Source organism: Xenopus tropicalis, chromosome 7 (genome assembly GCF_000004195.4).
Source record: "Xenopus tropicalis strain Nigerian chromosome 7, UCB_Xtro_10.0, whole genome shotgun sequence".
In the NCBI taxonomy this organism is placed as follows: Eukaryota; Metazoa; Chordata; class Amphibia; order Anura; family Pipidae; genus Xenopus; species Xenopus tropicalis.
In genome coordinates this window covers 96512507-96535444 of record NC_030683.2, presented here as the reverse complement: position 1 = coordinate 96535444, position 22938 = coordinate 96512507, and the positions used below count along the sequence as shown (strand labels likewise).

The 22938-nt window shown below is 38.5% G+C and overlaps 1 protein-coding gene across 1 annotated transcript; it reads right to left on the bottom strand.

Annotated features, from left to right (window-relative positions):
* Positions 1–2093: 2093 nt before the first annotated feature.
* errfi1 (ERBB receptor feedback inhibitor 1) lies at positions 2094–18245 on the bottom strand. The gene is made up of 4 exons (NM_001142047.1): positions 18132–18245; positions 6660–6851; positions 6170–6225; positions 2094–5678 (listed from the first exon to the last, which is right to left on the bottom strand). The coding sequence occupies exons 2-4, from the start codon at positions 6779–6781 to the stop codon at positions 4642–4644; spliced, it is 1215 nt and encodes a 404-aa protein (NP_001135519.1). The 5' UTR covers positions 6782–6851; positions 18132–18245; the 3' UTR covers positions 2094–4641.
* Between the last annotated feature and the right edge of the window lie 4693 nt (positions 18246–22938).

Here is a 22938-nt window from a genome sequence, read left to right as displayed (position 1 = left end):
TCCTAATTTTACATGGGGTGGGGACGTAAAGGATAGGTTGATACATAGGAACATGTCAGTCATTAACGTTAATGGGAGAGACACACCTGTCTGAGTGCTGGACATTTGTAGTGAGTTGATTAGCAGGTACTTTATTGGTACTTGTATGTACCTTGCGTTCCTTTCAATTTACTCCCATAAAGTTACAGACATAAGCACTTAGGTGGCCTTGTATATTCAGGTGACTAAGGGTGCTTCACAGATGCCACATTGGCATTTGTTAAAATTGCCAGCTCCCCTTACAGTATACATATAGTAATGAAGCTGAACAGGGTTACGTGAAGATCCAAAGCAAAATAGTATCTAGTGCTGGCATCGGTGCTCATAGTATTACACAATCCGATATTCCTTGGCAGTGAGCAGGCACATTACAGCCGTAACCATAAAAACACCACATGCCTTGCCTTATGTCACTGGGTTATTAGGGTTTCCTAATGTCAATACTATGGCTGAACAATCCAGAATAGATACGGTGGTGTCAGTGTGGTATTTAATGGAACTAAAGGCAATATAGGTCTTAATTATGACATCATTTGCTTAGCACAATAAATTGCTTTATAACTTTTTTTTGAAGTTGCAGAGACCTGCTACCCCCAAATAGCATAGCTTATAGTTTGGAGGTTGTAAGGTTTTGGTTCAAATGTAAGCCTTAATCTAGGCAAGATCTTTTCTGATGTATGCCCCGAGGGCCAGATGTGGCCCTCCAGGGTACTTATGGCTATTTAGGCTGCTCATTTGCTCACAAATCATAACAGCCAATGGGAGGTAAGTCACAACATTGAAATTCTGGGCAGCTCTGAAAGAGGTACTTAGAAGCACTTGGGCATACCTATGGGTGTCATCACTGAATGTCTAGATAAACAAACATGATTGTCATCTCTGGTTAGAATTGTCAAGGTCAGAACCTGAATAGGTTTACATGCAATGAAAATATTTATAATCCTTCCATGACTGCAGGTGTTCCTCCCCTCCAATAACATATAATCTAGCTGTTACCAGGCATTTTGAGTGCCAAGGACAATATTTTCCCATAATACACATATTTAACATTGTAATGTAGCACTATGTAACCACTGCCCAGTATAGTTACAGTAAATGTAATTGTATCTCCGGCTACAATTCAGAGCTCAGATCCGCTGACCCCCAGATTTGATCAGTCTTGTTTACTATGCTGATTGAGGACTATACCTTAATATACAGCAAACAGAGCTTTATCTTTCATGCATTTTCCACTAAAGGGTAGTCATTTTTATCATCATTAAGGGATGCAATATTTTTGTATAGTACTAATACACACACTGTTCTTTTAAGCCTTTGTGTAATTATTGATTTTCCACTGGCTGCTGAAAAATACATTCACAATAATTTTAATACATTTAAACAGATTAAGACAAAGATATTATAGGCCATATTTACAAAAACAGGGCAAAGAGACTATTGTGAATTATGTGATTACTAGCCTCTTTAAATCTTGAATAAATATATCAGACAGTCTGGCAAGAACTGCTTTTAAATTCCTCAATAGTCATAATAAGAAGATTTTCTGTAATAAAAGTTTCTAGCAGTCCAACCATGAAATAAAGGAACAATTCCAAAGGGGCAGATCAGCCATTGTGCACCACCAATCAAGAACTTGCTTTGCGCAGTCTACTACATGCAGAATAATGTATTGCAAGTAGAATGATAAAAGCATAGATTTGATTGGTTGCTATCAGTTACTGCACTGTGAACAGTGTTCCTTGTTTCGTATGATATTCGGTGCTTGTATAGCGACTCAAAATCTATGTTCAGGGCTAAATCGGCAGAAGGAGGTGGAATTTCTATTGTTTCTACCTCCATATCTGACGATTCAGCTCTGATCATCAGTGGAGGGTGGGAATTAGTGTGGGAATCTTTTGTGCGACCAATGGTTGCATGAAAGATAGTTATTGCTACGTGTATGGCAACCTTAACAAATGCCTTTGAAGAGCTGGTATGATATAATTCCTATTGATTGTAATGCTGGCTAACAAAGCAATCTGTTATTCCTACCAAAAAATGCACCACACATTAAATGTGTCATAAATATTATAGTTTTATTAATTTCAAAAGACATAACACACAGTATTAAAAAAAGCAAAAATCATTCCTTGTCAAATACTGTACATATGCAGTTATATCAGTGCATTTACTCTAGCATAACATTTATACCTTCATTTAGTTTGTAGTACAACATAGCAACTTAAATAGCTGTTACACAACATCCATCCATTTCAAACTGTAAACAGCATGTGTATCACTGGATAATGAAGACAGACAAATAAAGTGTTGAACCTGTTTCAGACAGCAGCACCTCTTCTATTACAGTTACGACATTCTACAGACTGAGATGGAAAACTGCTAAATCACCCCAAATTTCCTCCCACTGAATTAAAATGGAAAAAAAAGCAGTCTGTGAAAATATAGACATAGAAAGCAGCTTTGTTATAGAAAGGCACATTCATTATTGGCAATATACTAACAAGCCTTCAACTTCTCTTCTGGGTTAATTACACTGGCCTCTTAAACTGGCCATACACTCAAGATTTTGTTGGGCAGTTTGACTGATATCAAACATATGTCCCACCATGTGGGAACAAATGGCAAATTGGAGGCCATGTGGACATATAATCCTGTAATTTTGCAGGATCGAAGATTATCTGTCGTGTCGGAAAATTTCTGTTGGCCAACAGAAAGGAAGTGAAGATCTCCTTTTTCCTTCCTGCAATTCCTGTCACTTGGATGGAAAGCCAAACAAACAGAATAACAGAAAAGTGGGTATAGCCCCTTGTGTAGTATCCCACAGGCCAATAGGTGCATTATGGGTTAGCCTGTTTATGGCCACCTTTAAGTAGCTGGGTGATTGACTGTTCCTGGACAAAGCTAGATAAGGGTTTCATCCCTTTAATTACTAAGACTTCATTGGGTACTAGCCCTAGTGTCAGTAATTAATGGCATAATTGGTAAACCTGAACCTGTCATTTAGGGATGTCCAACCTGTAGTTCCTTGGCTGCTGAACTGTTGGTGGGCACCACAAGTTGGAGCTAAATAGCATGAGAGTCACAGGGCAGACATCCATGACTTAATCGCTGGCCATACATGCAGCCCAGTTAAGTAAGGGTGAAAGGTGATGCTCCTAACCAGGACAATAGTTTTATTTTTTTAGTTCTTGGTAATAAACCTGAAAAAACTAGGCCAAAAATGTGTCAACAACAATGACCAGCCAGGTCTTTACAATTTATAGGGAACTAACCAAATAAATTATGTTTTTCATCACTAGTCACAGACTAGTTAATATTTCCTCATACAGACAAAGAGGCAGAGGCAGACAAGACGTGCATGGACAAATATGCACACAAAACAGACAAGTCCAACATGGAAAATATCAGGAATACCAAATTCTTATCCCACAAACACCTGCTTTCTCCCAACTACTTTCAGGAGGGAAGAGTTTGAGATGCCTGAACACTACTGCTTGCGTTATTTGCCCCTACTAATAAAGGTTTGCTTAGGGAATATGAAAGGATGAAAAAATACTGAATAGATGACAGTAACACAAGTCCAGCTTGTGCATCATATTCTTAACAACACACTAGTAAAAAAATCAGAATTAACAGTTAAAGTGAGTGAATTTACTGGCAACTAAGAATAAACACTATCTGAACATTAGGGGGGGGAAAAACACTGAATTTTCTTCATATTTTTTCGATGGACCTTCTGACATGCATTGAGTAGATGTTGCCAACTATTCAAAACAGACGCAAGCATGTGCCAACTGTCCATAAAAAGAGTAGAAAGAGAAAAGGTGTTATGGACAGATCTTTGTGAAATTCCATTTATCTTTAGCTTTTCTCAGCACTGAGAATATATGAACATTACAGAGCCTGTTGGGCATTTGCAGTAACAGCTAATTTAAGAATGGTGTTATTCAGTTTGAGAAATTCACAATTATGGAATAAAAGTTTTGAACATGATCAGAAAGTGTTAAACGCAAAGGCAGGATATACAAATACTGCTCTATTCCTTCACGAGATTGCTCTATTTTAACTACACAACAGTCCTTTTTCTTTCGTTTGTAACTGCAAAAACCCCCAGACCAACAAAAACCCTCCTCTAAGCAAGTTACAGTAAATAATTGTTCAGCATTGACTTAGCAGTTCCATGCCTATCCATCATTTGGTTTTTATGACAGAAGGCCTTGTACATTAATCGGGCAGACATTTGCAGGCCCAGTGTGGCTTCGGCTCTGCTTCAATCAAACCTTTATCTGTTTGAAGAATAGAAGAGCATAACCTGAAGCTTATTGTACATACTTCCTCTCTATGAGCAGTATTTTTTTTAGCTTTCTCTACAAGTCAGTGTACAAAATTTTATGTAACATTCTGAAGATATTGTTATGACCTTTCTAGGGCATTCCTGCCACAACTTACAAAGAAACTACATCAGAAAAAGTGTTTATACTTTGCATGGTTAGCCAGGTCTATATTACTCTTTACATCTGACTTTGGTGAACTCAAAGATATGCTACTGTCACTAGAAGAAAACTGCTTCTTTGCCTCAGTCTCGATTCCATATAGTTCATTTTATATCTGTCCCATTAAGCAGGATGTCTCTGGAAGAAGATAATAATGCGTAGAACTGGCCTTCTTACCATTTTCAATAATGGGCAAAATACAAGGGACTTTACTGGCAGATCCCTCACTATTTTGTCTTTGATAAGGCTTGCTACTGACATATTTTGGATCAGGTGCAAAGCTCTGTGTTGGGGGCATTATCCCATGGAGGTATGATGGCAGACTTTTTGGGCTTGGGGTACGAGAGTTACTTCTTGAAAGAGGTTCCCTTGGTGGCACTTTAGGCGGCTTATCTTCATCACTGTACGTGTTTGAAGAAACTTCTGCTGACCACCTCCTGTGATCAGGTTTTAGTGACCTAGGAGGTATGGGAATCCTTGGTGGAACTTCAGGTTTTTCTTCATCAGAATTAGGGGAAGTCCTATTTATATGGCTTCCTATACGAATTGCAGGTTTATTGTAAGATCCAGCTGGTCCTGAATGAGATCGCCGTAGCTTCCTGTGGCTTTGCTCAGATTTCTGAGGTTTTGAGCTGTGTGTACGCCCATTTTGGTTAGATGCTGGACTCTCATCTGTTGGTTTATTTACAGATGGTGCATCACAATAGGCATAGTTTATTTGTCCACATCCCCTGAAGCTTCGCCTGCTTGGAACTCCATACTTAAAGGCTAAAGGTCTATCTTGTAAAAGCAAGTCTGTATCAGAACTTGTGAAGAATTCTACCTCACTGTCTGCATCATCTAAATAACAATCTTCTGATATTGGAAGTGGAGGAAGCGGCCTTGAACTTCGATCGTGTGATGAGATGGCAGAAAACTGTGGTGGTCCAATTTTGACAGGTGTAAGTGGAGGTGTTTTTTCACTACCAGATCCACCGTTCATTGATAGTTTTTTCAAGGAGGAAACAATGTGATCTTCTACATAGTTTGTAGATAAATCCTCTACAATTGGTATGCCAAGTTGAAGTAACCCCGTTTTTTTCAAATGTACATTCATACAATTTTCAGAATAGCAATGTCCATTCATTATTGGCCTTGAAATGTGGCCTAAAATGTAAAATAAGAAATGAATTAGACGAGGCAAAATTATGCATAGCAGAACAGCACTCTAAACTCTGTAAGCCCTTTTGGAATCCAACAGTAAACTGATCAGTGTCTTAGCAATAAACTGGTATAATCTACATACAGGTATGGGATCGGTTTTCCATCCCCAATAGACTCCATTTTAGTAGAATAATTCACATTTTTAAAAATTATTTCTTTTTAACCTGTAATAATAATAAAACAGTGCCTTGTACTTGATCTCAACTAAGATATAATTAATCTTTATTGGAGGCAAAACAATCCTACTGGGTGTATTTAACGTTTAAATGAAGTACAGATAGATCCCTTATTCTGGATAACAGGTCCTATACCTGTACTGTCATTTATGTGTATGGTCTACATGTTTTATTAACTTGAAGGTCTAAACTTGGAATTTAAATGCATAGTGGACTTGTTATTGCATGAAAGAAAGACTGCACCATGTAAATACTTACCAATGGTTGATATATGCTGACTAGGTGTCCTTAAACTGCAGCTTAGAGAGTATGGACTGCAAGTAAAAAGAAAAAAAAAAAAAGGACAGCATATAAATTATTTGAGTCAAAATTTACATTTTACACACATTTCAGTATATTTGCACATTTACAAACCTTATTCAAACATCTGTAGCAGTTAGTATAACTTAATAGATTCAAATTATACAGGCTCATTTGCCTGTAAAATGCTCATTTACAGTTGGAACAATTAAAGCACAATCTTATTATTAGCTATTGGTTTCTGCAGTGGAGTCCATTTGCACCAAATAAGTTGGTGCCCAAATCAAAATGTTACCGAAAACTTTTGAGAATTTCAGAATCTGCCAACAGGTGTACCATGTATTGTATTTATAAATGTTACCAAATAAAACATTTAGCTTCACTTTCACCAAAGAAGACACACTTGGCAGAAGTGCAACACGCCTCTAGTGATTAAAATTTAACTTACTTTTCAAAATGACGATGGTTTGTCCAGCATGAATTGGAACCCATCATGCCTTGTCCACTATGCACGAACCCATGTTTCAATGGGACCTGGGTTTCTTGTGTTGCAATACCAGCAGTTGTCATTTTGTATTCTTTGCTGACTCCTTCTATTCATAAAGTACTCCTGATGTATGAGCAGCTGTCATTCCTTCAACTACAATACAAAAAGAGAAAAAGAAAGGGTTATTGAAAAGGACAACAGGAGATCCAAGAGTTAAAATAATAATAATTACACTGTTATAGGTATGAATTCTTTAGTGAATAGTCCCTTTATCAAAGTCATGTATGCCATTTAATAATGTGCAATTGTCTGTTAGAATATTAGAAAGATTCTGTGGGGAAGGGCAACAGACCACATCCTCCACCACATTTTATTTATAGAATTATTATTCTTTTTTGGTGGGCAAGAAGTTTGTAGTACCTGCTCTACACTATCCCACAAGAATGATTACAAAAAAGTGAAAGTGAAATATGTTGCTCTATAAATATATAGGCTATAATTCTATCATATTGCTTTGACAAACAGGGCCCTATTGGGATTCTCTGCTACAGGTATTGGACCAGTTATCCAGAAAGTTCTGAACTACAGGAATTGCTCCCATAGAGTCCACTTTAATCACATAATTCAGTTTTTCAAAAAAATATATCCCTTTTCTCTGTAATGATAAAATACCTTGTACTTGATTATAACTAAGATATAATTAATCCTTATTGGAGGCAAAACAATCCTATTGGGTTTAATTAATATTTAAAAGTTTTTTTTAGTAGACTAAAGGTATGGAGATCCCCAAAATGTCTCATTTACCAATCAATTATGCTGCTGATCATCAGTTAATGCATCGGACTATCCAGAATTCAGAAAAATAAATTATTACACTCACAAAAAATATAAGTAAATATTTTTAAGTTAAAAACAAAACAGTTCCATTAGCTGTGTTGGAAACCACACTTGTGTCCAAACAACTCATGCTGTGCAGCGTGCCAATTGCATTACAGAGAGTCCATTCAGATGCCAAAACACACAGTCCTCAGTCTAACCTTGTAATAAACAATAATCCTACTCTGCAACGTTGTTGTTGGGAATGCAGCGGGAATTCATTAGGCCTAGAGATGTTTCATAAATTGAATCCAAGCTAAAGCATAGTATAGAATAAAGTGGAACTAGTCTTTGTAAGGCTGCTATCTACTGTGGGTGTTGTGTTACACATGAAATTGTCCAGGTACACTGGCAGCACTTACAACCAGTTTATAGTTCTGGTTGTAATACTTGGTGCTATACCAAAATAAAATATATTCTATGAAATGATAGACTATGTTCCCAATTAGGCACGGTCTTACATTTAACACTTTACTTTTAGGCCATGTGAACATCTGCAAGATTTCAGGGATTCTATGCCTTTCAGCCCCAATTTGGATCAAAAGGGCTGAACAGTTCTGATGCCTTACAAGGACAATGGAACAATCATACAAAAGTTGTGTGAGTTGCCAAACGTGCAAGTACAGTAGAACATTTTTGGGTCTGACGGACAAACTCCTAAAAATTCATTATGCTTTTAGGTGAGGATATGAAAATTGTTAAGCTATCCAACATGGCTGCTGTTTTACTTGCTGAGTTGTTGAGTTTTTTTGTGTGTGAGCGAGAAATCAGTGTGAAAGGTGTGCAAGTAAAAATGGCAGATGACAAGCAGGAGACAGAGGATTAAACATATATAAGAAGAGACCCAGTCCAAATGACTGATCTGTTGAGACAATGAACACCTGCAACCTTACAAGTGGGGTCTGGTTTATTTTATCTTTTCACCCAGTGTCAGGATCCTGCACTACGGATCAGAAGATCTGTTTTATGCAACTAGATTATCTGCATTACAAAAAATAAATAACGTCCTTCAATGGAAGTGATGGGAAAAAAAATATACAAAGCCTAACAAAATTAGTAGGGAAATATACAGGGGGAGATAAGAGCATGGCATGGCAAGAGCATGTGCATTTTGCACACGCAGAACTTTTAACTACGGTAGCAGTACCATATAACTGTGCCCAATAGGTGATGATCCCAGTGGATACTGCCTCTGTAAAGAGTTTGGTTAAATATCACAGCCCCTTCTACCCAATAGGTTTCACTGAGAATAATTACAAACCTAACTTCATAGCAAGAGCAGAAAGCTTGTGCCAACCCATGGCACTGATGCACTATCTGATGATGTACATCAATAAAATGGGAGCTTCCTATACATAAGGATGTGCTGCACATCCTCCACCTACACTCAGGATACAAAATGCTAGGGAATAATATTTAAGCATTTTAATTCTCCTTTAAAAAGTTAGAGATTCCTAGTTCTATTTTAAAAACCAAAGAGTTAGAAAAAAAATGCTTATTGCTTATATGCTTACAAAAGAATCATTCATCCAATATTTCACCACTGGATAGGTATTTTTCATTAATTAGAGTTTATGCATGAAATATATCAAACTTGTCAGAGGAACAAGTGTGACAGCTCTCACACGTACAACATATAAATAAGAATCCCTGAGCAGAAAAACTGAATGTTGTTTGCTTCTATGTTATGGACAATAGTGCAAACACACCTGTAAATATAATAAAATACTCTTACATACATCCAGCATGTGCTTTGGAATAAGCAGCGCTCACAGTGTTGTTGTGGAACACACCGTTCTATACACCGAGCAGTGTACAAATATCTGTGCCCTTCCCTGTTGTGCCACGTAACACACCGAACGTAGAGAACGAGGAAACAAGAGTCCATGCTCCTATTATGTGAATCACTGTGATAAAGATCTGACAGGCAGTTCATGCTCTGTGTTTACAATGTGCTACAAATTCACATTAAACACTGAAAGCGAGTAAATGTGATGTACGCCTGTGCATACATGCCGTAAGGGTGTGGAAACATTAAATGCCCAGGCCTGGAAAGACTGGGCCCTTGAGTGGGCAGCAGGGTGGAGAAACTGTGCCACTGGCTGTGGAGTCAGATCTGTTCCTTCTAGAACACCTAGACCATCATGGGTTTGTCTTTGTTTCATCGGAGACCTAGATTTGCCAATTTATATTTCAAAATGCTCAACAATAACCCATATACAAACACTGGTATTCAAATTAGGCCCTGGCATTTCAAGTAAACAGAGGCCCAAACAGCTCCCCAATAATTAGTGGCTGTGTATGGCATCATACAGCAGCTCTTCTGGCATTTTACAAAATCCACAGATTGCCAGTCTGGGCCTGTAAGAAGCCCTTTGACTTTCCTGGTGACCCCTTAGCAGCACCCCCCAAATCATTCACCTGAGCAGCACAAGAAAACCAGAATAACCATCAAAAATAGCAGCTTATATAGCAGCAAATATGCAGCGTAGAACATAGAAATGATCAGGCCAACTATGTACATGAAGTGATAACACTGATAAGCCTGTTTCTCAATTTGTATTGGTACATTTTGGCACTAGGGAAGAAGGCTGCCAATTAGGGAAATTTTGCCAGCACAGGATTCCTAAGCGGAAACTATTCACAGCACAGTGCAGACAATAAAAAGGTATGTGAATGCATACACTGTAACTGTGACATTGCCGTGACTGGCAGAGAAGTGCCAATTACTCACATCCTGCTCAGGGTGCTGTAATCATTATGGAACTGACAGCAGGATGTGAAAAGTGCAGGGAAAAATGCCTTCCCCCTGCCATCACTGTGTTCTCCATCAGCTTTCGAAGGATGCTGTTCATGCATAGGAAATGATACAATAATGGTTTCTGTTTTAGCATTACTTTCCCATCTGATGATCGTGCCGGACATGTCACTGATACAGCCAAGTGCTCTGAGCATTTCCTCACCTAGGCAAGTGGCTTTAGAACACAGTCCAGATCATATCACAACAAATGTCACATGTTAATATAGTGCACAGAACTATTATAGTGCACTTATGTGCCAAAAAAAAAAAAAGGAATGGTCTAGTCAGATACAAAAATAAAAGCACAAGATAACATTTTGCCATGTTCCCATCACTAAATCTTATTCCAGCCAAATGCCTTGGGGTATTCTAGGCACCCCATCCCCCTACCCACAGAAGTCCTACTACCGTATATACTCGAGTATAAGCCGATCCGAATATAAGCCGAGGTACCTAATTTTACCTAAGAAAACTGGAAAAACTTATTGACTCGAGTATAAGCCGAGGGTGGGAAAGGTATGTCCTTTTTCCTTATGTCATTATGGGCACTATGCATATATGAAAGTCATTTACACTATAAAGTACCGGTACTGTATGTTACTGTATTTAATTCAAATTTACATAACTTCTGCCAGCTATAGCTGTAAAAGTAAGATAAAACCAGCACTAAAAATCTATTATACTGACAAAATATAGGTTTAGAAAACAATATAGAAAGAAAGAAAAGACAGATCTAAGCAATTTATTCCCAACGTATCATTCCTGTATAGTTAATCAGTGTTGATATTGGTCTATATAAATTATTATGAAGGTATATGTGAGAGTTAGATTTGTCCTAAATTAATCTGATTTAATACATTATTTTCATGAATAAATGAGAAAATCAATATAAATGGATTATTATCGCTCTACCCATAATGATGTTTAGTGAATGTGCTCTATACTGTTGGTAGTGACTCCAGATAAACAACAGGATCAGAACAATATTAAGGAAACTGTGGTGCATCAGGATACTGTAACTAAAGATGCCCTACTAATGTTTGAACGATAGGAGGCCATCAATATATTGCAGCCTGTGCACAAACAACAATCTGTCTCTGTTAAATAATTTATTTCCTTTGTAATGGTTAGGCTTTTTAATAAAGCTTTTATGTACAGAGGCTTACCGCTCCCCATACTGCTCCCACTACCGCGTCTTCTCTCTCAGCTGGCTGGTGTGATGGAGGACGCAGGGGGGGCGGGGCAATTCACGGGGCGCATGAACGCCACTAACGCGTTTGCGAACATTCGGCGCGCTCTGACACTGGGGCTGTTCCTGGAAAGACGAGCCTGTGCCTCAGAGCCTCATGTTAGAAGTCAGCTCTAGAAGTTGCCAGTTTATCTGCACATTAACACTGATGGGAAGAACGCTGATAACACTATTATTTACAGTGCCGGCTATGGCTCAGAATTACTGTTCCTGACATTCGCGCGCGTGATCTTCCCATCAGTGTTAATGTGCAGATAAACTGGCAACTTCTAGAGCTGACTTCTAACATGAGGCTCTGAGGCACAGGCTCGTCTTTCCAGGAACAGCCCCAGTATCAGAGCGCTTAGTGGCGTTCGTGTGCCCCGTGAATTGCCCCGGCCCCCACCCTGCGTCCTCCATCATATCTGCGTGTGTCAGAGAGCGCTGAATGTCAGCAGTGTCAGCCGTATATACTCGAGTATAAGCCGAGGCTGAGTTTTTCAGCACATTTTCTGTGCTGAAAAACTCGGCTTATACTCGAGTATATACGGTAATAATTACAGAGAGTCGGACAACCACTGCATTCTAAAAAGCTCATCTTTCAAATAAGTAATTGTACAAGCACATGGCTTTCTCCAAAATCCCTGCGGAATTCTTAGCTTTAAATGGATACTTAAAATATTTATGCTTTCACTAAAAAGGTTATTTTAGTTACTCGTTTTGAGTTGTCGCTTCCTTCCATGCGTAGGAAAAGAAAAATCCTCCAGCCTCGCTTATGACAGATAAATAAAGCCTTTGTGTCACGGGAGGTGACCGGTCTAAGGATTCCAGCAGCCGGGAGCAGTGAATGGACGGTATTATGAAAATGCAGTTGCACATCCTACTGCCGCAGAAGGGGGTGGGTGTTTAAAAATACAAAATTACATATTGTTGACAAGTCAGCTTAGAAGATACAGATCAAAAAAAAGAAAAAGGGAGGGGGAATCAAAAGCCTATCGCAAGCATTAATACTGATTTGAAGGCAAGAAATGCATTTTACATTCTGTTGCTATAAGTTGGGATGATTAATGCTTGAATTCCTATGAATGAAAGTTTCTAAATAATGAATGCGTGTGTGTGGGGGACACAAAGGGAAAATGTGATAAACGGTTATGGACAGAAGCTTTGTTGCATGATTAATCCCATTAAACTGCACCATTGAAATAATTCCTATTTGCATGTTTTTATGCCTTCTAGATAGATGCCTGCAGGTTCGGACTAAGATTCATAATAGGCCCTGGCATTTGGTACACCAAAGCCCACCAGCCCGTTAAATCGTGACTCTACAGCCTCTTACAGCAGCCCCTCTGGCATTTGCCACAACCTTCAGGATTGCCAGTCCAGGCCTGGATGCCAGCAGTTTAAACTAAATACACTCGCCTGCTGGTATATTTAAATCTACAGAAACACTTTATGCCTTTCAGGGCTTGGGGCTCATTGTCACTGAATCAAGCTTGTTATCTGTGCCAGAGGAAGGAAGGGAGACTAGACGCCCCATGACAGGTTGTGCTTGTAATACATCCTTGGTACATTCAGGGCAGCTCACCCATAGCCAGATACTGCGTTTTCCTTCTATACTGAATAGGCGTTAAAATTCATATTAGTGTAAGGGTGTGAGACATATAATTTGTATGCTCCTATAATTAAATGGGATCACCTAGAACTACTTGCCTAGTATATTATTAGGAAATTTAGCGAGGAGAGGCACATTTCTATAGTACGCCTTATCCTGTTTGGCACTTTTTATATTCAGTCACCTCAGTCATAGACACTTAAATAAATGCCCATACCATGCACAGCAGCCCATAAAACAATCAGGGGAAGGCATACTAAGGCAATAGGAACAAAGTGCAAGCTCCAGACCCCCGATAAAGCGAATGAAGAACTGCCAAGGGCTCTCAACCAGCAAAATGTAAAGCGAAAATCATTTGTTAAAAAGTTAGTTAAGCCTTTGACTTTAGGGGCTTATGTTGCAGTGGCTGAATAGCACAACTTGCCACCAGGCCCGGACCAGCAATCTATGGATTCTGGCAAATGCCAGAGGGGCTGTTTGAAGCCATAGCCAGTCACTATTTAGTGGGTAGGTGGGAGGCTGTTTGGGCCTCTGTGTCCTAAAAAAGTAAATGATCAGCATTTTCTATTGCTGTAGCCATGTCAAGTAGCTGCAACTAGTAGCAGTTTCTTTACACCTTCTGTGATCAGACCACACCAGTGGGTTTGTAAGGACAACATAACACGAGCAGTTAACCTGGGTGAAGGGCAAAGGCATAATACAAACTGGCAAAATGGTTTATGATGAAGCTGAACTGCAACTAAATACTCAACATCCAGGTACAAGTATGGGAACTGGAACACCATTGTCCTGAAAGCTCTAAAATATAGGGGTCCTGTCTGTCATACTAATAGATATTGGTGAGAAAATAATCCTATTGGGTTTTCATATATTTTTTTTTTTTTTAAAGCCTTGAAGACTACAGAAAGACCCCTTATCCAGGAGACCCCAAGGTTCCAAGCAATCCACATACCTGTAAATAAAAAAATGCAAAAAGCAGACTTTCTGCAGCTTAAAATGATGTTATCACAGAGCGAACACTGGGGTAGTTAGTTGCTCGAAAGTATTTTTAGCTCACCTATTTCACCCCTGAGCCCCACACCCATGCCTTGCTATAGGATGTTTATGACTAATGGGGAGGAATTACAAATGAATGAGCAAGGGGTTATTTGGCCCATTTAAATGTAATGTTTGTGAAGACAAACAATGGGACAAATCGCTGCTGATGATGCATGCATTCTCCTGAAAACTTGTTTTTGCTGTCATTAAGATATGTGACCTATTTGCACGCAGGTTAGGAAACAGACATACCACTGTAAGGTGCTAATAAGCAGGAAGGGGGAAATGAGAGGACACATTTCTAATCCTTGTGTCAACTATGGCACCACTGCTAATACTGTTTCAAGGCAGTCTAGAAAAATATCACTGACCTTTCTTTCTGTATTTTTTGCTATGCGAAGAGCAGGAATTACAAAAACAAACATCTTTTGCTTAAGAAAGGCAAAGCCTGAACATAATGCTAATGTTCTCCCTTTCATTCACGACCAAGTCTGCAAGGAAAAGCAAACTGTAAGGATCATCTCCTCTCCATCATGCAATGTAATGAGTAGAGGATCTGCAGTAAACTGGGTATATAAATGGAAAATATACTCTATTTATAGGAAGGGCTTAGCCCTTCTCTTGCAAAGACAGTTAAGTACTGTATGAAGGCATAGCTTTGTGCATAACATTCCTAAACAGTACCAAAAAATATAATCTAAATACTCTATAATGTGTATGCCGTCTGTATAACATGACTTACATTGAAAACCAATATGATATTGAGAGAAGGACCTTATGTGTAGCCCTGGCATCCCATGTTTGATTCCAGCCAGGGCAGTCTGCAAACCCTATGGGTTTATGTCATAAACAAGGGAAGCTGAACATGGAAATTGCCCCTGGAAAGACAGGTGAGCTCCTATTCATATGTATAAATGCAAATATGCATGTCATTTATATTCTGTAAAGTAATAATAAATCTTATTCAGACAGCAGAACACATTTCCCATTTAATTCATACTATTTCTCTACTCCTTCATGCCAAACTGTTGTAAAGCTTATCAAACGCATGCATCCTACCTCGGATTTTTGGTTTTATTTAAAAGCTAGATTATTATTATGATTATGAGAACAGTGGAAATTTCCAGCCCTACAGGTATACAGAGAGGACCAAGGCACTGAAAACCATGTACACAAGTAATGTCACGCAGTAGGTGAAGCGGAGCTTATTCAGTGAAAATAAACTCCATGAAGGTTTCCTCATTGCTTGCAGATCGGTGAAATACCTTTGACAGCATGAGTGGAGCATGCCAACTTACTAGAAGATTACAACACCCTATTTACAATCTATACCTCCACTCACAGTGCACCCTTGCAAGATAATCATTGCTGACTAATAATTATGGCCCAATTGCGTTCTTGTGAAATTAAAGCAAATGCTTTTATGGTGTGTAAGGCAGAATTGTGGGATTTTTTAAAACAGATCACAGATATTATTGCTAGATAAAATATACAAGATTTTTGTTTCACAGAAATAAAGACTTTGTGTCCACTTCTCTGCTTGCACTGCTCTGCATCCTGACCTGCCTATTGCCCAAGACTTGACCACCAGCTTATATCATTGAATGCAAAAGGCTGTCACATTTACATTTAGCCAGGGTAAGAAACTAAAAAACAATCTGTGCATATAGAACAAACTATCAAAAAAACTGTATAGGAGACTAGTAAACCCTAAATAAAGGCCAGAAACTACCATAATAAAACCCTACAGCACAAGATACGGGTGTATTTAGACAGCATTAGAAAAGTTCATAGTCCATATATATTTACAATTCTGATTACAATTTGTTCCAAGCCAGTCGAGGCACCAGCCTATTAAAAAAAAAATCCAACCTCACCTTTCTTCACCCCTCAGTTGCTTAGCAACCATTCTTGTCCTACCTGTGTGGCAGGTGCACCTTTAGCCACTGACACACCCCCTTAAAGATACAGCAAAATCTCAAAGTCTTAAAAAAATAAACAAAAAAGGGACTTTTTTTCTACTATGAGAATGGCTTAATTCCTAATAAAGTAAAAGTAATTTTAAGCAACTTTCCAAAACATACAAAACATTTTTTAGTGGATTTAAGTTATTAAAGTTTTTTATAAATGTAATTGCTATGGATAGCAGTATTGGTCTGTCCCTTTCTGTTCTCTGGTTCTGACTCTGGAAACACTGTAGTCTGTATCCTTCAGGTCTGCTAACCAGGTAGCTTGCTTTCAGGTGTCAGAACCACCGTATTTGACAGATAATGCTCTCATCAGCAAAATATGTATATAACTTTAAAAAAAATGAAAATTTTGAGCTGATGCATATTGTAAGTTGCTTAGGATTAAATTTTCATCATTATTAAAAAAAAAACAAAAAACTTTTTTGAAGATCTTTTTTAAACTGCTCTTTGTAGTGTTTGGAAGGACACAGTCAAATATATACTTGGCCCTGTATAATATTAGTGTAATGCTAATAAAACTCACCACCTTGTTTTAGAATATGGTTTGTTGCTTTGGGACAATACTGTAAGTGTTCAACTACACTGAACTCAGATATTCAGTAACATGTATGTTGGTTGTCTTGTTGTACATTATTTCCTTTAATTGCCGCTTATTCACTGAAGTGAACAGACTGGATTTCTATGTGTATGCACCATAATATTCTGCTATAGACGTTATAATTACAGTTTTTAATGTGCTGGCATATTCTTCTAAGCTGTACTATAGACAGTGGATGTGTGTGCGTATGTAGAGGGGGTAACCACTAATTAGGAAAGGAAAATAAGCAAAGTGGTCTGAAAGCCAGAGTCCTAAGTGCTCCTATAGTAAATGTTATAAAAACAGGGTAATGCTACAAGGTTTTTTTTTTTGTTTTTTTATTTATGAGCAATACTGGGTAGAAAATGTAAAAAAAAAGGAGAGAAAGAATTCAAAAAAATGGATTGCCGGGTAGGCAGTATTTGGGAAATGCTGCATAGCCAGCCACAATGTCTGACTGATGCAATGATTCCATGCATGGCTGTAGTCCCTTGATTTTCCATTTGCATCTTCAGAGCAAAATGACAATTGTAGAAATCGTATTGAATTAGTAGAGCATCAACTAACTCTCCAGGGCACAGCAGCAAAGCACAGAATGTGGTTGCATAGGAAGTTCCAACCCCTTAGATCTGTCCCTAACACTACAGTTTTCCTGTATATATAGCTCTCTATTCATGAGCACTATAGTCCCTAAGAGTTGTAACGGATAGTACTGTAGTATTCACTATATGTATGTATGTATGTATGTATGTATCTCTGTAGGTGGTTCTATACCAGCCCCTGACATTACTGTACAGTGACACTACAGTAGTCCAATGACAGTGTAATTCAGATCTGACAAATGCAACAGGCAAGAGAAGAGATTTGTAATGCTGGCAGCACTAGATGGAGCCTATCAAGTGACACACAGGCAGAACAGTAGCTGCAGTTCATTACAGATCAGGGATCTCCAGCTTGTGGTCCTAGAAACTAGAACTTTTAGTATTTCCCTCCACCCCCAATATTATTTATAAATAGTATTATACGTATAGAATATTATGAATAAATTATTACACGTTGCCAGAGTCCAGTGGAGTTTAAAAAGCAAAAAGTGGGGCTGTCACTTACCAGTCCTTGGACACTTTCAAAAATGAAAAAGTGACTGCCTGGCAAAAGCAAGCAAGCTTTGCGTACCAACATGCAGCTAAATGAGGCTGCATGCAGAATACCTGATGGCTATGTTTCTCTTGCAAATAAATAGGACTCTCTGTGCAGCTTTCCTAATGGCCATGTTCTTCTTGCTACGAATAGGATACAGTTTCCCTTCACAATGAGTTAATGCAAGAGTCATACCTTACAGTTCCATACAGTTCAGTAATCCAATAGGTCAGCTCATTTTCTCTCAGTGCCGGCGCTGCCCAACAATCCCTTCTCCGTGCCGCGTTACTAATATCCCTGTGGCCGCAGCATTCCCGCACTGTTAGCCTGTGTGCTTCCTTTCTTCCCTCACTAACGTCCCCTCCGCTTTCAACTTGTAATTCCTGTTCACATGTGAGGGAGACACGCTTATATGAATGGGCTGGATAGTGACGTCACCGGGAGCCCGCCCACTCCATATCGGGCTCCTTAAAGAGCCATCACGCAGCGTGGGGAGAGCAGGAAGAGGCAGCGGATGAGTAATAGTGAGGGCTGTGTGGTGTGTGTATGCTTTTTTTTCATTTCTACAAACGCGGTGGCGAGAGATTCTGTGGTGCTGGGTACATTACATCCTCCCACATTAAATCCTACGCTCATTAATTCTTAATGATAATGGAATGCGTCTAAGAAAACATGTGTCCTATCCAAAATGCTGTAATGCCAAGCTACCAACAGTGATATACAACACGGGGATGTGCCAGCAGGATCTGCCAAGTGTGTCTAACAAAGACTTTGGAAGTTTGGGTTTTAAAAATAATGACCAAAAATCAGTGCCTGCAGAAAGGGGTGTTTTATCCCTTGTTTCACTGATAAAAGCATGGGATACTGCTTAGAATTAGGGGTGCTTTATGGCTCCTTCCAGAGCTACAGCCCCCCTGAACTTAACATTTGGTAATGCTTAATAAAAGCCGGAATAACAATAATAACAGTTTAGTATTTGTACTGGAATATTTGTTTAGCCCCTTGCTGGTTTGTGCATCCGAATAACTTTTGTCCTGCATAGTTTGGCTTTAAATATAAATACTGCTTGTTTGTGTAACTAGTTGTCCTCATTCGTGCAGTTCAATGTCTCACAGGGAAAAGTACTTGGGGTTATGTTAGGTAAAAGGCACTGAACAGCCCTGCTTGCTGTCATTTTCAGACATCCAGGGAAGCAGGAATAATAGCATTCTGCAAAACACCTTACAAAAACAGTAGGGAATATACTCCCACCGTCAGTGTCCATAGTACTGGTTTGGTCATTTACAGAGCGTTTTGCAGACAGTGTCGGACTGGCCCACAGGCATACCAGGAAAACTCCCGGTGGGCCCAGGCGTCAGTGGGCCCTCCTGCTTCTAGCCATTTGGTCTAATTTATAGTCATTCCCTATTTCTCTATGGGAACAAAATAACTTAATATACAGAAGAATAGATTATAGTATATGAAGATAAACTAGGAAAATATAAAGACTGAGTAAGAAGTCAATGAAAAATAGTTTGGAGAACGGGCCCATGGTCTAAGGTTTTCTGGTGGGCCCCTGGGGTCCCAGTTCAACACTGCATACAGAATGGTTAAAAGGTATGGGACTTGTTATCCAGAATGCTCAGGGCCTGAGGTTTTCCAGATAAGGGATCTTTCTGTAATTTGGAACTCTATACTTTAAGTCTACAAAAAAAATAATTTTAACATTAAATAAGTGATATCTTACCGTACTTGTGATCAAGTACAATGTACTGTTTAGTATTACAGAGAAAAAGGAAATTTGTAAAAATTAGAAATATTCTCTTAAATTCAAGTATATGGGAGATGGCCTTCACGTAATTTAGAGCTTTCTGTATAACAGGTTTCTGGATAAGAGATCCCAAACCTGTATACAGAGAACAGGGCTATACATTCTTAGACAAATGTATGGAATGGAGCCTTCGCAATTAAATTACAGTGCAGTGCATGTGTAGTACTAAATGCACTGATACCATGGCAATAGATTAGAAGACAGATATAAAGATCTAAGACAGATAAACTGAATGCTAAACATATTTATTCACAGAAAACCTCTTGATTTGTCTTCAGTTTGAATATGTAAATTAGAACTCCAGCTTGGTTTATTTGCCTAAATCGTTTATTGAAAATTCAAGACTAAACCAAATCTAAAAAGTCTATATATTAATTGCAATCTAGACAGAATTGCAAACGACAAGTACCTGACTCTGACCATGTACTTAGTAAATAATATGCTTGCAGGATAAAATATTAGAATAAAATATGTTCCTGTATATCAACCCTGTGGTATGCCAAGGACTTATTTCAGCTTAATGTAAGAGAATCTATTACTGTAGGATCACTGCATTCACATTCAGTTATATAAGGAACATTTTCTGACATTATTTTCCTAGAACTGCCAGAATTCTTAGATTCCAAGCTAAACAGTAGAAGTAATTTAGCAATAAAAGTTCATTTGGTTTAGGGTTGATGCAGCATGTGATTTTGCACTGATACCCCTCCTAAACCCAAAGTGATGGTCAACTCCTCCACTCTCAGTATAGTGCTCTATCTTCCTTAAGGCTCTATGACAACATCATATTATTTTTCTGCAGCTTGGGCTGTGGCTAGAAAGGTTCTAGGTCAGGTGTGGTTTGCTGATATTGATGACTTTGTCGGTTTGACAGGAGCCTACTCAGGCCCACACAGGTCTCTGTTGCAGGTTGGCAGACCTAGTTCTACAAAATACAAGGTGCATACATTTTCCTAGAAAGAACTTGTACAGTACATTCCAGTAAATACTAGAGACACACAGATACTGGGCAGTGCCTTGATCAATATGTTCTCTTAAAAATATATTTATGGCAAGTAGCAGTCTGCCCCAATGCAGAGAACTTGGAGTTGTTAAAACTTATGGGCTTTATCCTGTGATCTCTGCACTAATGCTTTCAGTGGCTTGGAGAATGGCGACAGAACGTGTTATTCATTAACTGTGCCTTTTATTTCCTAAAACTATTTGTATCCCCTTAGTATTGAACATCTGCTTAAAAATAATTCAACCATGTTGCGCTCTGGAGAACAAACCCTACAGTGTGCTCGCTTTATAATCCACATGTCCACATGTGTTGCTCGACTTTGAGGGTTTTTAAGTAATTAAAACATAGTTGTGTTTTTTTTTCTTTTGTTTTGTTTAGAAACACAAAGTGAACAGTTTTTTTCCAAGTTATAAAATAGAGCTCTTGATTGCATTTGGGTGTTTATAAAAAAATATTAGGAATGTGAGCAGGAGGAGTAGAACAAGTTCACAGGAAATTCCAAACCCAAAGCTTATATTTGCACTTTCTCAAAGTCACCCACTTAGTCTAGGTTACCAATATTTATGTTTGCCCACTCTTTAGGCAGGGAGCCCTATAGCCAAGCTTAGCACCAGAGAGACTCCTTGGAAGATAAATATCTGTGTTTGCATACTTTGGTCAATTTCTGATTAAAAGTATTGCCAACTTTTATACTTTTTATACTGCTTAAGCAGTGTGCTGTCCCCAGCATATACTTATTACAGGACATTTGTAATATTAGTTCACACTGCAGCTGTAGGTGGTGTAGAAAACTGGGTGTATAAATAGGACGAAATTGGGCAGCTTATGGCTGCAGTGTACAAAATTTGTAGGCAAATTTTTTTACAGCATGTTTTTTTTCCCAGAATTCCCACATAATAGCTGCCATCTTGCATGCAATGCACCAATATGGTTACAAATAAGTGTTCATTTTGTTAAATCACTCACAAGTTGCAGTAATATTTTTCACCTTGCATTTGATGGTCCCATTTCTGGCAAACAATGTTATTCGGAGCATTAAAGTCCATTTCACTTTGTGAAGCGAGCCATGGAGCTTTCCCTTGCGTCAGTACTTGCAACTGGTGTTATTCATCTGGGCTGAAGGGGCTCATTAGTGTTTGTATACAAGTTGCACAGGGTATTAACAATTTGTTTTAATACAGAATTTAATTGGTTGCTATGGGTTACTAGTCCTGCTGTTATTATGTTCCCCTAATATCCTCTTTTTTAATGGGATTGGCATGAGCTATGTGGAAAGTACAGTTATACATGGAAATGTTCAGTTAGGTATAAGAGCACAGAATGTACTATTATGTTGCCATGGTGTTACATAACAGGACACATTACCTAAAGGGGTTCCGTTGGTGATTCTGCCCTCTATACCAAAGCAGAAGCAGTTTACTTATTATTTATTTCTTGACCATATTTCAGAAGCAGTGTTAAACATGGTTTAATCTTGTTCCCAGAACAGAATTTAAAACAAATTGGTCAATAAATGTAGTACACTTTTACAATGAAGCAATGCAGGATAAAGAGGAATGGGCAGTTAAAAAGAACAGTGGAATGACAGGAAGGCTGAGATACAGCACAAAACAGCAGTGAGTAAACACTAATGTTACTGTATATTCAAGCAACGTGCAGATCCACAGGTTTGGCTGCTTGGTTTCTGTACGACTTACATCATTGTTACTTTGCGCTTTGTAACAGAATTTCACTATAACGATCTGCTCACATGAGGCAATGTTTCAGCGTCATTCGCTCCAGTATTATTTTCTGTATTGAGAAATACTGAGTAAACATATTCCGCATGTTGGCTAACCAGTAGGGTGTGCCCTCTCTCTTTTCCAAGATATACTTAATACTTATGGGATAGTACCAGTGTTTCCAGGGAAATGCTGCCTTAAAACACTAAGTAGTGGATTCTCACAAAAGAGCTATTTCATATTAATAACTACCAGGTAGGAAGAAACTCTTGTAAACACACATTTTGATTTTGAAGGTCTATCTCTTTCTGTCATAACAGGGTTTATGCCTGCTTCTGTAGTGTTTTTAGAACAGTAACAAATACTCCACAATTGTATGGGTCCTATTCAACCATACAATGGTAAATTACGTGTAAAGATGGAGTTACATTTCCAGAACTGCTCAACAGGTCAAGTTAAAAAAAATAA

Coding starts and splice junctions, on each gene's coding strand:
- errfi1 (NM_001142047.1), bottom strand. CDS start 6,781: ATGACAACTGCTGGTATTGCAACACAAGAAACCCAGGTCCCATTGAAA. Junction 6,226..6,659: donor AACCATCGTCATTTTGAAAA/GTAAGTTAAATT, acceptor TTTTACTTGCAG/TCCATACTCTCTAAGCTGCA. Junction 5,679..6,169: donor TCAGCATATATCAACCATTG/GTAAGTATTTAC, acceptor TTTACATTTTAG/GCCACATTTCAAGGCCAATA.